This window comes from Sabethes cyaneus, chromosome 1 (assembly GCF_943734655.1).
Source record: "Sabethes cyaneus chromosome 1, idSabCyanKW18_F2, whole genome shotgun sequence".
Taxonomy (NCBI): Eukaryota; Metazoa; Arthropoda; class Insecta; order Diptera; family Culicidae; genus Sabethes; species Sabethes cyaneus.
The window spans coordinates 134776956-134793270 of NC_071353.1; the positions used below are offsets into that span (position 1 = coordinate 134776956).

The 16315-nt window shown below is 37.8% G+C and overlaps 2 protein-coding genes and 1 non-coding gene across 3 annotated transcripts in view; all 3 read right to left on the reverse strand.

Moving 5' to 3' along the window:
- LOC128732633 (mitochondrial protein C2orf69 homolog) overlaps positions 1 to 16315 on the reverse strand; it is a 50435-nt gene that overhangs the window by 19211 nt on the left and 14909 nt on the right. The window lies entirely within an intron of this gene.
- On the reverse strand, positions 2695 to 2767 carry Trnav-aac (transfer RNA valine (anticodon AAC)). The gene has a single exon. It is a non-coding gene; the product is annotated as a tRNA-Val (tRNA).
- LOC128732634 (TWiK family of potassium channels protein 12) lies at positions 10770 to 12559 on the reverse strand. The gene has a single exon (XM_053825929.1). It carries the CDS (start codon positions 11942 to 11944, stop codon positions 10901 to 10903), a length of 1044 nt encoding a protein of 347 aa, XP_053681904.1. The 5' UTR covers positions 11945 to 12559; the 3' UTR covers positions 10770 to 10900.

Genomic DNA, 16315 nt, shown 5'->3' on the forward strand with positions numbered 1-16315 from the left:
GAATTGTTTCAAAAACAACTTTCTTTCGGCTTTTTGGACTGCTTCTATTTTTTTTGGACTATTCTTAGACGCTATTCTGGATTCTTTTGGAACTTGTGTGGATCTTTTAGGGTACATATTCGACTCTTTTAGGGTACATATGAGACTCTTTTTGAGTGCTCTTTCTAGACCCATTTAGACCGTTTTGAGCATTTTTTGGACTTTTTTCGGTACAAATGAATTTTGGGCTCATTTTGTGTTCTCTTTGAACTTTTTTAGACTTCTAATGGACGCTTTTTAGACCCTTTTTTTAAACTCCCTATGGATTTTTTCTGGATTCATTTTAAACAATTTGGATTTTATTTGACTTTTTTGAATATTTGGACTTTATTTAGATTATTTTTAAATTGGAACTATTTAAATCTTATTTCACTCTTTTTGAATTCACATCTAAAAGTTAATCCATAACTATGATCCAATAATACTCAATTACACGACAGCAACATGATAAAAAAGAGCATATAATATTGCTTATAATCCAATAATTGCCACGACAGAAGTAATTAAAAAAGAGCACTTAACCAAATCAAATTTTTAAAGTACACAAAAACAATAACATCAATGAATGGGAGGGTCCAACAGGGTTCTTGTTTGAAGCAGTGTGCTTAGGGAGAGTGAAGTGGTCAACTTCCTAAGGTTCCCCCTTGGCCCGGCAAACAACACATTTTACACATTACACATTTTCATAATTTATTTTGCACACTTTACTTGATCGGGATAACACGGTTTTTACACTACGCCATATTAAATTCAACCGAGTAACAATTTTCAATGCGAGTGTTTTGGTAGAGGGATGGCCAGGGTCAAGCTAATTTGTTTTACATTTTGTAGTATTTTTCTTGTACTTTCACATGGGTAATAAATGGCTTGAATATATTTGCATGTTTGGGAGTTATTGCTGTTGAAAATTGGTTAATTTTTAAACGAAAACTTTAATTTTCTCCGCAAATATTGATGATAGCAAGTTACTATATTCTACAAAAGTATGTAATTTGACTGTTAGAAAATCTTTGCCGAACATGTCAAATGCGTATAAATACTGTAGAAAGAACTGTGGTCAAAAAATTGATTTTCGTAAAGTCTCCACAAAAATTGTTCTTTATCTCTAAAACTATAATAGCTAGAAGGTTACTTTCTTTGGCAAAGTTCTTTAGAATAATCTTTTCAAAAATTTTGTAGAACTTTGTTTTGCTGTATCTCTTACTGTTCAAAAAATAAATTTTTTATCTAACTTTTAGGGGGATTAATCAAATAATCGTTCATGCCATATGAAAGAGCTTTTAACGCTGAGAAATTTCTCTGAACATACTTAACCAGTATAATCAACCATTTCGGCGCAATTAAAAAAACGCGTGTTCTGATACCAATGGGACCACTGTGCAATGGTTATGTTTGTACAATTCCCCTTGTCAGATAAGCCCATTGCTATGAACAGTAGGTGGTAGTCCCCATACATACATGCATACATACATTTTACTTTTTTTGCTTATTTTGAAATCATTTGAGTCGTTTTGAACTTCTTGGACTTTCTACACTTTTTTCCACCGGTTTTGAACTCTTTTTGGATGCTTTTTTGGGTTCTTTTTGTACTCTCTTTATACTTTTTAGGACTCTTCTTTGACTCTCTCTGGTCACCGCCGACAATAATACGAGTAAGGAGATCCAACGACGCATTCAAGCTGGAAATCGAGCCTACTTTTCCCTCCGCAAGATGTTTCGATCAAGGAGCATACGCCGCCGCACAAAGCTGACGATGTACAAAACGCTCATCAGACCGGTAGTCCTCTACGGACTTGAGACAGTAACTTTGCTTACGGAAGACATACGTGCACTTGCCGTTTTTGAACGAAAGGTGTTGCGGACTATTTTTGGCGGAGTACAAACGGAAAACGGAGAGTGGCGGAGACGTATGAATCACGATCTACAGACACTGCTTGAAGAGATTTCCATCGTACACCTGGCGAAAGTAGGGAGACTACGGTGGGCCGGCCACGTCGCAAGGATGCTGGATGACTGTGTAGTGAAATCCGTTCTCTTCAAGAACCCCACCGGCACCAGGAATAGAGGGGCTCAACGTGCTAGATGGCTCGACCAGGTTGAAGCCGACTTGCGTGTGTCGAGACGCGCAACGAATTAGCGACGAGTAGCCCAGGACCGAGTACAATGGAGAGGAATTCTCGATCCGGTAAGAGCCACCCCGGTTCTAGGCTGAATAAGTAAGTAATTAAGACTCTTCTTTGACGTGTATTAGACACCTTTTGAAGTATTTTTCGAATCTTTAGACTTTTCACACTTAAAAATTTGTACCGAACACCGCAATTTTTTGACGAAATTAGAACTGTTGAACGTTCGGTAAAAATTTCGGTAATGGATATCAACGTTTTTGGACCTTCAGTAACGTTTGGCAGTAACGCTTAGGCGTAGTTACCAATAACACCCCCCCCCCCCCCTCACCTTTTCACTCCTTAATTACAATTCAAAAATTCCCCTACCGTCTCTCCATGTAGAACCACCGTTTCAAAAAATATTAATATATGCTTGACCGCAGTTCAAGATCGAGACTAAAACACGAGGTTTGGTCTAAAGCCAACCTGTCAATGATAAATCACTGATTCACATCTAGAGCCTCCAAAAAAAACTTGTTAAAAAAAGATATGTTTCCGCCCGGGATCGAACCGGGGGCCTTCCGCGTGTTAGGCGGATGTGATAACCACTACACCACGGAAACAGTTGCGAAGAGGCCGTCCCCCTCAACAAGAGAGCAAACAAATGGATACACCATTTACTGCCTACCTGATTACATCGAGCGGAAAATCCTATACGTAGCGTCACAGCCAGGAAATCATCACTTTCACCAAAAGAACCGTCCCATTTCAGGTTTTCATTTTCTCATAATTTAGCAAAAAAGAAAAACCTCTGAACAGTTGTCTTTTCCACTAAACGACGCGCAAGGTACGCTGTTTCATATCTAGCAAACCTCAACCCAGCCTTCCACAGTTCTCCAAAAATCAACTTCAGATAGTCACACAGTCATTATAAAAAATTAACTACCTTCGTTTTTACAAATTAAAATTTAAATAAACATTTGCGTGTCGTTTGGTTCGAGATTTCTGCTGCTGCGGCTGCCGCCGTGGGGAGTGTTTTGGTTCGTACCGGATTTCGGTCTCATCCATGCCAGCTGAGTACACAAAACACAAGCACGGGCCGTTCTCCGCCGGGGAAACTCCGAGCTCCGAACAGTAGCAAGAACAGAGAGATTAATTCCCTCGCGGTCGGTCGGTTGCTGCACCGTAGAATGGCATAAATTAGCCACCATCACTCGCTACTACCAACCAGCAGCGGGCACATTCGACTCCGGTGCGGTGTGTCGTTTGCCAAAAACGCACAGACCCCGGGAGTGAACCGATTTCCGGTGGCGTTGTTCCCTGGGAGAAAACGGCAATAGACGGTTGTGTAAATACAATTTCGCGTTCCCACTCTTGTTCTTTCATTCGGTGGAGAAATGCACTTAGAGTTTACCGTCGAATGTACTTCCGCTATTACCGCAGTGCCTAGGCGAATTCGGTCGGGATGCACAGTATGGTTCAATGGCACCTGGCGTTGCTCGTTTTCTTGCGCTTCGCCCGTTTGACGATGGGGGCTTTCCGCTGCGAGTGCCATGCCAAAAGGAACCAACAAGTTTGCTTTTCTTTTCGCGCTTGATTTCCAAGTCTAAATCCCTATTGTTATGCATATCTTGCCGGCACGAGGACCGACAACGAACAACGACGACAACGACGACGACGACGGATTCCTCCGACTGTACAGATGCAAATTGTTTGTTTTGCCTCGTAGCCACCGAACCGGGGAACAGTTGCTTTCTGTTCTAAGCTAGCTCTTGTGTATTTGCATTATGGAAGAATTTTTATTCTCGCTGCTGCTGTCATCAACCATTGGACTCGCGGAAACGACATGAAAATTCATTTTTCAAGAAGGTTCGCCCCGCTTTATCGAGTAGATTTGGTGAAACAAATATTGTGTTTTATACTATTTCCATAAGCCACGTGTTAATCGATCAGCTCTGACTGATTGCTTTTCTGCTGTTGTTGGCACATTTTGATTCCTTAATCCGTATTTACAATAACGAGCTATTTCGCGCCTTTTTGTTAATTCTTATCTGTCCTGATAGTCCCGATAGTATAAAATTAGTCACCAAAAAGTACGTTACTAATCAGAGTTGTAGATGTTTTGCTTGCTTTTGCTTATTTCCTTTAATTTATGACATTGAATACAAATTGATACAAATTAGATAATCTGTGCTCAATTATGCAGAGATAATAAAATGATATTTTGTAAGAATATTATAAGTACTGCGAATACCATTTTCAGTTATTGTGGTATACAATTGATAGTTGAATATCAGATGTACACATTGAAACCCGATTTTGATTCATTTGAGAGTACTGTCTTAACCAAGCAAAATTTGACAGTTTTAGGGTTTATGGTTCCCGTCGTAGTAAGAAAAGCCATTCTAATTTTCATCATTTGTTGGATGGATTTAATGAATACTTCAAAAGTTCTTGTGCTGATTTGATTAAAACACACTCACCTTCCGATCCGTGAACTTTGAAATCACTGAAAAGCGATTATTAAAGCATATTATTGAAATTACATAACCGACTCTATTTCTTAAATTCGTCGTACCGTTTTAAAATCCGTCCATCAACATTTTTCATCGTCCGTACCAAAAATCACAACAATGTTTACGAAGCTAACGCGCATGTATTTGTGTAGGACGACATGACAAATGTTACTCTGCAAAATTTCTGCAGGTCAGGCAAGTTTTCCTGGCTGTAGAATAACGACAATGCCTTGCGTGAGTTATTTTCATTTATGAATGACGGAAATTAAAACGATTAGTCGACATTTTCTTCTTCGTCGCACGAAAAAACGTAGGAAATTTGGCTGGTAGGACTTCTTTAATGATAAAAAGCATTTAAATAGATCTCAGTTCACTTTGATTGATTGAAATTTATTATGGTTGCTTATACTACCACAATAAAACTAGTTGAATGGGGCAATCCCCAATGGGGTGTAGTGGTTAGCGCTCACGCCTCGCATGCACCACGTTTCTTATAAACTTACATTTCTTGGTATAACATTTCTTACAAGAACATTTCTTGGTATAACATGCCCCTTCTTGCGAGAAAAATCTTTAGGTGATTAATTCTCTTAAAAGTGAGATACGAAATTTATTTTCTCGTATGTTCGAGATACAGGTTAGGTACTTTCAGCAAAGCTGTAGTAAATATCAATACAAATAACTTTGTCAAAGACACCATACTTGTATCTCTTCATGAAAATTATCTATAAAGCGTTATTCGTGGACAAACACTTAAAAACAGTTCTTAAACCCTGGCTTATTCTGGTCAGTTTTTACGTGTTCATAGTGTTCTAGAAAGTTATTTATCTTGCTAAAATCAACGTTTTTGTAGAACATTATTATAAGTTATTTGCTGTAGTTTTGGAGATTTTGAGCTTTTTTGGTGAAAAATAGTACTTCTTTGAGCCTAAATATTTCCCAATGTGGCAAATGGTGGCAGATCAAACAACCCCTACTTAAAAGTACAACAAAAAAAAACTGTAAAAGCAAGTATTAATTGTCTGTATCTGTTTGTATCCTCAAAAGTTATATTTGTTTTAAAAATCCTTCATAGTCATGTTTACAGAACAGTTAAAATGTACTTCGGATGCAATGAACGCCGTTTTGTTTACTTTGGCAATCACTTTCTAACAAGTTAAGTTACCAGCAATTTTTTCGCCTATTTCCGATTCGAAAATGAATGTAGACTTAAAATTATTTGACGAAATTAATAAGAGAAAAGCTTTCACACTTAAGTTATTATCAATCGGTTTTTCTATCCCAGGAAGCAACTAAAATAACTTTGCTAGAAATTGAGAATCAATCTCTGAAACTGAATATATATATTTTGTTAAAACAACCAGTTTTCGAAAATTGCACAATTTCGTTGACGCGTAGGTTTTATCTACCTATTATATCAATATGCACGATAAAATTTAATGCGCATTTGCTGCAAACCAATGGAAACTGCTGAAAATTTATTAAATATTTTATGGGATATTTTATTATCGTCGCTATAAACCAAATCGATTACGATGATCTGACAGCAAGACTTCAAACTTTTGTGCTAAAGTTAACAAAATTGGCGAACAGATTTAGCCTTTTACCAGAGCAAGCTTCATAGATTTGTAGCGAAAAGCCTCATTTGAATATGTCGGTAGCTGTCAAACAGCGAAAAGCATAATCGGTTTTATTACTGCTTTTTGCAGTGTGATAAGACTGCTTAAGCTTTTAACCTGCTCCTTAAGGAAGTAATAGAAACTTTCTGAAGGTCGTAAGGCAAATTTATAGCGGTAATCGTATAAAATTGGACATGAAAACCACTAGAGCAACGTAATAAATTGTTATTTGGGATACTGGTTACCATTTCATCAACCTTTAAATGTTCGTATTCAGGATTTTAAGCACCAATGACTTCTGTGAATGCAAAATCAAAACACCTTACAATTTTCAGTACTATATTTCAGAAAGCCAAATTTACATTTGATGTAAGCGATCCTTTATTTTCAACTCATTTACGATAAAATTTACTGAGCAGCTATCCACTATAGGTGAATTATAGTAGATTAAAAATTGCCTCATAGTAGACCTCGAGGTATGATGCTGGCCTAATAAGCCAGTCGTCGTATGTTCGAATCTCGATTGGGAGAGGCTGTTGGAGTCAATAGGATCGTAGCAACTGGCCCTGCAATTGTCGTGCACTCTAAAAGCTGACTGCGAAGTCTGTCGTATAAAAACAGAAGATTAAATTTCGATAACGGAATGTAGCACCTAGGCTTTGCTTTGCTTAGTTAAAAAATACTAAATTAAGTATTAAAAATACTAGTCGCAGTGAAGATACATGCTGTCTATAAGGTACTCTGGGGTATTTGAGAATATAGAGTAAATGGGAACGAATGCCATAATTCGTTCCAATCTCCAGCTAAACCTTTTGTTTGTTTTGGCTCGGAAAGTCTTGTTAGCATAGGACGGCGAATCTACTATAACTAATCAGGAAAATACCGGTGGATTTTAGGTTGAAACCTTCGGACTTTGAGGTACAAGTAAGCTTCAAATCAAAGGTGGAATTGGACTAGAAATTAGGCATGAAACTAAACTAGAAATTACAGAAGGAATCGGACTTGACATAGGGCATTAAATTAGACTTGAATTTGAACTAATTTGGGCTCAAAACTTTTCAAATTAAATTGTAGATTGGACGCTAAATTTGATTTGAAATTGGACTTAAATGTGAAATTATTTGGACTGGAAGTTTTAATTGAAATTAGACATGATATGGGATCTAAGACACTTTAATAATTTTATTAGAAATTGCTCTCAATTCAATTAGAAAGCGTGTAGGGCGCTATATCTCTGCATATTAGTGTTGATAGAAGGAAGTGCTTATCGACTTAGGGACTATATTTGCTCGTTTTATTGTGCCTGAATTTTATTTTCAAGTGGATTTCCAGCCACCGTGAATGTTGCATGTGCATAGTATTTTTCGATATAAATTAACAAATCATGGTTGTTTATGTAGCACCATTACATTATAATAAATTTATTAAATTTACAAAAAAGGTGTACACTCAGGCCGCTTTTTACGCGAAGGATACGTCCCGCGTAAATCAAAACCGCGTAAATTCCGAAATTCGCGTAAAAAAACTGCGTAAATTCCAAAATTCGCCTTAAAAAACAAAAATTTCGTGTAAAAACACTGTGAATTTCAACACTACGCGAAAAATAGACGTTTTGAGCACATCCGCGTAAATTCCGAAATTCGCGTAAAAAAACCACGTTAATTCCGAAATTCGCGTAAAAATAGTCGCATAAAAAACAAACCGCGTACAAAGCGACTTCAGTGTATTTGTGATCTTAATTACTGACTATAAGAAAACTATTGAATATTCAGGTTAGTTTCAAATAAATGGTGTTTACATAACGAGCATCGTTGCGTATGGCAATTTAGCATCGTTTGTTGCATTATTCCACACCGAAACCGAAATGCTTGTGAAGTTGCAGAGTATTCCCTGGTCTTTAGTAGCAACAAGTATTTTTAGATTTTAATCATAAATTTCGCAGTTTTTTCTTTCAATGCAATTTTTTCTGAAAATACACCTAATTTGTCACAACTTTTCCTTTGACGCTATAACAAAGGTTCCTTTAACCACTAGGTGGATTAAATCGGGTTTTTAAATTTTGTTCTACACAGCTGGTTGCTGCCGATTTAATTTTTTTTATTTGCTCGCGACAGTAATTATCCCAAGTAACATTAAAGGTGTTATTACACTCTTATGGTGGTTTTTATTACCAAAATGATAATAAACCAAGCCAGATAATAAACCATTATAAGAATGCAATGAAACAAATTGCTGCTTGAGATTTCAGGTGTCAGAAGAAAAATTAAACGTGAAAAATATGTTTTGTCAATAAACTTTTTACTGCTTAAGCATCTAAAGCCCAAAATAATCAAAAGCTCGTGAATAGGATAAATTTTTATAATGATAGATTTTTTACAATGTTAGATACACTGAAGTTTTTTTACACGGTTTGTTTTTTTCGATTACTCAACAACGGTGCAACTTAGGGACCATTTACAAACTACGTTACGAATGTCGGGCCGGTTCCAAATGTATTGAGAAATAAATGATTGGTCTCTAAGTTGCCCTGTTCTGAATAATTGAAAAAACAACCCGCGTAAAAAAGTACTTGAGTGTAATGATTACCAGCAACATTATTAGCCCGCATACGTCACCCAGCGTCAAACTGAGAGCGAATCGCAGGTACCCAACCTAACATTCTATAATTTCGGAAAAAAATACTTTTTCAAAGTAATAATCTTGATTCTAGATTCATTATAACAGATACAGGTTGGATGTTTAACCAGCATGCTTAAATGTGCCTCTAACGCTAAGTAATTTCGGTTAGCACTTTAAAGCAGAACCTCAGCCTTTCCGTCCGAGATGTCACAGAAAGGTTTGGATTTATTTATTTATTTATCATAAGGTTTGGATTATCGTGTAACTACAACCGTCTAACTATATCGAGCTAAAAAAGAGCTGGATTGTCAAATTATAAGGTTGTTACCTCAAATGACGACGACAAACAAAACAAAACAGCCAAAACACGGTCCCGGAAGCTGTACACGACGATGCCAGCCAAGTTCGATTACATTGGCGATGGAAAACGAAACCCGTGTCAAGGCAACCTTTAGCTTCCTGGGCAGGAGTTTTATACGGAACCGGAAGGGAAATGGTAGCAACCATTGTCGAGCACATGAAACTGTCGATGTTCATCAAGCAGCATCTGATTTGGAAGGATATCTGAACTAATTGAAAGTTATGACGTTCAGTGTCTTAGCAGAATCTCGAATACAAGTTAAGAGGAAAAATATTCGCATCACGGATAATTACAAAATTTCACTTTAAGTACTATAATTACACTCCAACTATAACATAGCTAAACTAACTATCCCGCCGATACGTATTTCGACTGTTACTTACAGCCTTATTCAGTGCTTTGACGATCTAAGTGAAGACGCATAGGTATCTTATATCAAGCCGGAAGTATTTTTTAAGAATTCCGGAATGAGTACACAATGAGTCATTCCGCAATTGAAAAGTTAGGTAGACGAATAGGCGCATTTTATGCTATGGAAAGGTGATCCGTCCTTGTTGGATTTGGAATCAGCTTGAAGAGCCATGTAAAATTCTTGTTTATATATTTTCAGACTTTCATCCAAATCCAACTTCCACGGTGCATTAATTGGCCGGAGGAGATGGATGTTTTCAGGGGTAATGGATGGATATTTTCGAATATATGTTCAGCTACTTTAGGTTCAAAATGGAAAGGTATCCGTTTTTCTGCGTCTTTGTTTGCCTTGGTAACTTCAACCGTGTGTTCCCTAAAACGAATGCGCAAGTTCCTTTTAGTTTGTCCAATGGGTCCGTATAAGATATCTGAATCTATGGTTTGCAAAGCGATATTTTCATTTCAAGCGGGACCTTCAACCAGAAAGTTTTTCCTGTATGTTACACTTATTCAAATTTGAAAAAAATAATTCGGATTTATAAAAAGAAAATTCAATCAATTTACACGCATTCTTGTTTGAACAAAGTTTGGTAGAACACCCTCTAAAAAAATAATAATCCAAAAACTTGCAGAAACATGTATTCCCATCAACGGTAATGAACGTACAGTATTTGCATTCAACCAATACGATTTCCTGTGGAGTACAAACGTGACTAATGCCGTGTATAAATTTTGCTATTTTTCGTTGCTCTACGCTCTCTGAATTGAACATTGCAATTGACGTAATTCGCAAAATAATCGCAAAACTCGCAATTAATTTCTGACTGTGACAGCTTGACTCATCCGCCACCGCAACATCACTCATCACTGGACCCATTCGGGAGAACCCACTCATTCAAGAACAACTTCAGAAGCACGTATAAATTCGAAACGTCCACCGGAAATGATTACATTTCACGAGATCTAAATAAGCGAATTGCTAGCTAGTACAGGAGGTCGAGAGATCGATGCATTCAACGATCCACCCGCCGACAGCTGGAATGTAAACAATTCATAACTCTTTTCACACCCAATTTGCAGACTTCGCTTTTTTCTTTGCTTTCGATATCTTTATTACTCTTCTCTCTTAATTTAAGACAACAATGCTCACTACGTATTGGATAGAAAAAATAATCAATACACGTTAAGTTAGTAGTTTATAGTAGTAACGTTTTCTTCTATTGTTGGAATTCAATCATAGTACTGGGAATCTTTACTACTGCCGAAACACTTCGCGAATTTAGAGCTCATGTCCTCCAGACAGAGCCGGGTGTCTTCCTTGATTTCCTGCATCTTTATCCGCACCTCTTCGCGCATCAGGATGTAACACATGGCGACCAGACCCATACCGAGCAGCATGTAAACAAAATTGATCACCAGCTTGGTAGGTTTTCCGCTCTGCGAGTCGAGAATATTCGCTCCAGGCACGAGATCACCGATGCCTATCTTGCACAAACTGGTCACGCAGAAGTACGCCGAATCCAGATAGGACCACTTTTCCCATTCCGCAAACATGATAGTACCGGTAGCGATGTAGATCGATATCACCCAAAGACAGGCCGTCGTCGGGACAATGATTCGCTTCCGTGGTGCCAAACCACTGCCATCCTCGACTCCGAGATCGTCATCCTGATCGTGACTGCACTCGTGCAACCACGTGTAAAGCCACTTGAACGTCGAAGCCAACACTTTTCCCATGTTCATAAAGTACAAAATGTACAGCGGTATACCGAAGGTGGCATAAATCACGGTCGCTCCTTTACCCCACGCCGTTCGAGGAACCATATTTCCATAACCAATCATCGTAAAAACAGCCAAACAAAACATCAACGCAGCCGGAAAGTTCCACGCCTCTTCCGGTGTTCGTCCATCGTAACCTCGACGAATTGCTTCGGCAAAATCGTCCTGATATCGTTTCAGCACCACATCCGCCTCCATATGCCAGATGGAACTGTTGAACAGATTCAGCTGCTCGGTTACGTCCCACAGTTCGGCGGCACAATTCCGCCGTAAATTAGCCACATGCTCGATCAGCGGGTTCGGTTCCTGGGTTTCGATCGACATAAAACTAGCAGCTCCAACCAGCGCGTACACGACGATTAAGCCACCGACACCAACCTGGGTGCACATAAACGCAATAAACTTGCGGCAGCAATCTTTCACCTTCTCGCGTGGATCACTGGTGGTGGTCGAAGAGGATCCCTTACTCCGTACCGACGATCGCTGACGATTCATTTTCAATCCGATTGGTGGCCTGCACAGTTTCTACTAATTTGTTTATTCCGGCTTATCTGCTGCCCGAGGGACTCCGGGCGCTTTCAATTTACCGCCACTAATTATAAATGCAAACAACAAGAGCTAGATTTTTTTCTAATAATGTTTCATTTCCATAACTCGCTCTTTCCGCGCCCCTTGATCATCATTTTCCACCCATTTCGATCCGTCTTGTTAGGACGCGCTTCAGATTCGCGCTCCGCGCAGGGTTTGTCTCACTCTCCAAAGTGCTCACAATCGTTCGATTTTCCTCCCACCGATGACGTTTCCGTTGATGCTCATTCTCTCAATTTTCACACTCGCTGCTTGAAGTTTTCCGTCGCAAAACTAGACTGTCACTTTGTGTGTCAAAATGTTCTGCATTTGTTCCTTTTTCGGTCATCAGCAGAGCGCCGTCAGTGCAATTAAAAATCACAATCACCGATTCGAATTTAAATGGATCACATCGTACGGGGAAACAACTGCACAGTTTGACGGTATCTTCACTTTTCACAGTACATTCCAATGGGCCAGTCCTGGCGGCGGCGATTTTCGATGACGATCGACCGACGATCGAGCTTCGCGGAAAACGCGTTTTCTTAGCTGCACGTTTCGTTCTAAACTGCGTTGCGTGAAACTCACCGCTCGTTTCAAAAGGTGTATGCTCGTGTGGGTGCACAATTACTAATGGTGATGAGTAGAGGAAACGTAATTTTGAAAAATAAAAAAAAAAATAGAAATAAGAGCGAGTTTCCAACGCTTGAGATTTTTACTTTTTTCGAAAACCGCCAGCTCGTTTTCCTGCCTTCTAGTGCTAAATCGTCGCTGCATTTGCGATCATAATTAATTAACTAAGAGAGATATACACGCGCCGTCTTGGGGTCGACCGTAAACATGACGGAAAATATTCGAAGTATGCTACACTCGGGAGTGACGAAACAGTGACGACGTGTTTAGGCGGACGTAATGTAAAAGGATCCGCTAGTAAATCGGCCTAGCGCTGAAGTGTCTATGTTTACATGGTGAAAGTATTATTTTTTATCACCGGAAAGTGGCTTTATGCTATGATCTTTTTTGACCTCTTTTAGTTTAAATTATTAGTATTGGTTTTTATTGCTGCTTTGAATATTTTGATTCAACAAAGGAATGGATATTTCTTGTTGCCTTTGCTGAAAATGTTTGTTTTGGAAAAACAAAACACCTTGCGTCACCATTGCATTATCGTAACCTTACTTTTTTTCAAAATTGTATCTCTAAAACAAAAATTTAAACGTTTTTGAATTTTTGATACCTTACGTAGAAAAACATTAAAAAAGAGTCTCCTTTTGACTATAAAAACCACGAAAAACAAATTATGTTAATGTTTTTGCAATTATTAAATACTTTAAGTCTTAAAATATTTCTACTAAAACGCTCTTGCAAATATCTTTCACTTAATATCATAACCATTAAAATCACACCAGTGATTCAAAAAGTATGAATTTTTCAAAAAAAAGTTCAAAAGCCAAAATGTTCAAACGCAAAAATGCCCTTCTGCACCAAAAAATATACAAACACTCAATACTCGGAAAAGGAATAAGTACTTAAGATTTAAACAAAATCGGAATACTTTTGAATCGATAAAGCTTTCTTTAGTTTGAACGTTAAAAATAGAGATACTTTCTTCAAATGAGGAATATACAGGATGTTGGGTAACTTAGCTTATTTCAGGAGATGACAGAAGACCACATTTGACGAAAAAAATCCTACGCACATGGTCAAATATCAATCGTTACAGAGTTATTAAACATTTTTAGTTTTCAGTTCTGTTTCCCTTAAATTAGCTCTAATATAAATAGTGTGCTAGCTAGCTTGATTCTGTTGCTTTCATTTGAAATTTTACAAAAAAAAATTTGAGAAAATTTTACACGAAAAATTGCTCTTAAACCTCTTAATTAATGAAATTTGGTAACTTTTCAAAGGCAAAAAGCTTTGAAATAAGTATTTCTCGTGGCGTTTTCAGCCAAATTCTCCTAAACAAGTTGATCGCTTTTATGTACCAATAAGCCCTGGTACCGTTTTACAATTTGTTCTTTGGCGTGAATCGCCTATCTCTTTTAGTTTCGTTGCAATTTAATTTTAAACGCAACGTGTTAATATCTAAAAACTGCGCGAATTCATACATCACGCATAGCACACTATATCATCGCGTGCGATGGACACGGTCTGACGCGCATGGAAACAACGAAACAGACTTCTCGGGTCTCTTTAAGACGTTTCAGAAAACGATTGCAGCATCAAAATGTAGCATTCCGGAAGAACTTGCGGATAGTCACCTTTGCTATTGCTTCGCTAATTGTGTGGCAACTACAGTCCAGTAAATTTTCTGACCATCGGCTACCTAATGCAAGTACACTCAAGTCTTTTTTTACACGGTTTGTTTTTTTCGATTACTCAAGAACGATGCAACTGAGGGACCTTTTATAAACTACATGACGAATGTCGGGCCACTTCCAAATGTATTGAGAAATAAATGAATGGTCTCTAAATTTCCCCGTTCCAAATAATCGAAAAAACAAACCGTGCAAAAAAAGTACTTGAGTGTACGTAAACACACATCCACAAGTGTTCGTTTTGTTTTATTGATTTTATTGATTTTAATTCAGGGACATTTACGACAACACCTTCCGAGAAGGAGCGTTATTTTCGACGAGGCTTTGAAGGAAGAGAGCAGCATTAGCAAGTGGCGTCACCGATTCACCATGAAATTTTGCGGATCGTGGGATATGATACCAAGACACTTACAAGGCAAGATGCGCCACAGCTTCGTATCACACTGGAATTTTTCAAGTACACATTCAAGAGCTGCTGCCTGCACATAAACCTAAACGCCTTGAGCTTTGCAGGATTACGCAAGCAAAAGTGGAGACGAATCCTTAATTTATGGACAACATTGCTGTTGCTGTTAATACGTGTCAAACCGTGTCCGTCGCACGCGGTAATCTATTGTGCTATGCGCTATGTAAAAATTCGTGCAGTTGTCAAATACTCATTCAACATGCTACGTTTAAAATTTAATTGCAACGAAACTGAAAGATATGGGCGTTTCACGTCAAAGAACAATTTTAGAAACACTTACTTAACAACTTATTTAAGCTTTTTGCTTCTAAAAGGTTACTAAAGTATACTAAATTTCATCAAGTACGAGTTTTAATGGCAATTTTCAGTAGAATTTTAGAAAATTGTAGAATTTTCTGCCCTTTCGAATGGTAGCAACAGAATTAAGCTAGCTAGTACCTATACTTTTTGTACCAGAGTTAATTTAAGAGAAGCAGAGCCGAAAACTAAAAATGTTTAATAATTCTGTAACGATTAATATTTGGCCATGTGCGTAGATGGATTTTTTTCGTCGAATGTAGTCCTCTATCACCCAATGAAATATTTGCACTGGGCTACGTAACACCCTATAAACCGACTTTAGATAGAGTTCATTTCCCTCTTTTACTTTTTAAATTATCTAAGATCTAAGGTTTCAATCATAAACTATTTAGATGAGTTCAATCATGCTTGACTGAAAGAACGTAAAAAGTTAGATTTGAGGATGCTCAGAACAGAATACATTTTAAAGCCTCTTAATGTTTTAATTTATGCAGATGGTATGAACTATGTTAATGCGAAATTTACTGTTTTTACATTTCGTGTAAAAAAGTTTGTAGGACCTCAATGTGAAGAAATGTAAAAGCCTTGGGTATAATCATCTTAAGATATTACCCTTCTTTATAGACGGACTTATAGCAGGTTATTAGAGTACAAGACAATTACGAGACAAGTGCAACGATCCTACTGACTTTAGCAACACCACCTTCTAGCCGAGATTCGAACATACACAGAACGAAAAAATGATTCTCACATTCGACGTAAACAAAAATCAGATATATTTTTTCGTCAAATAAAACATAAATAGTCGAATCCGTTTATAAAGATAGATTTTTACATCAAGCCAAAAGTAATAACTTATTATTACTACTTATAAGTGAAATAACACGTAATTTTACATGATTTGCGTTGCTCCATTTTTGTACCTAGGTACATGTCAAAAGACTTAAATTTGCAAGATTTTTTCGATGTGTGTACGACGACTGCTTGTTCGACCAGCATCGCACCTCGAAGCTAACTAGGCGATGAAGAAATGTCTCATTCATAAGAAAGCACGTTACTAGGCAAGAGAAAATAACTATACAGACCATAGAGTAGTTGCAAGACACCATCAAGTTAGAACAGTTTCCTAGTGGTTCTTAGTAGAGGTGGGCAAAACAGTTCTTCTATGTGAGCTACTCTAAGCCGGTCATTTTCGACTGTTGGTGTTGTGACTGT

What these genes read in the sequence shown, in the direction of transcription:
- LOC128732634 (XM_053825929.1), bottom strand. Translation starts at nt 11,944, where the DNA reads ATGAATCGTCAGCGATCGTCGGTACGGAGTAAGGGATCCTCTTCGACC.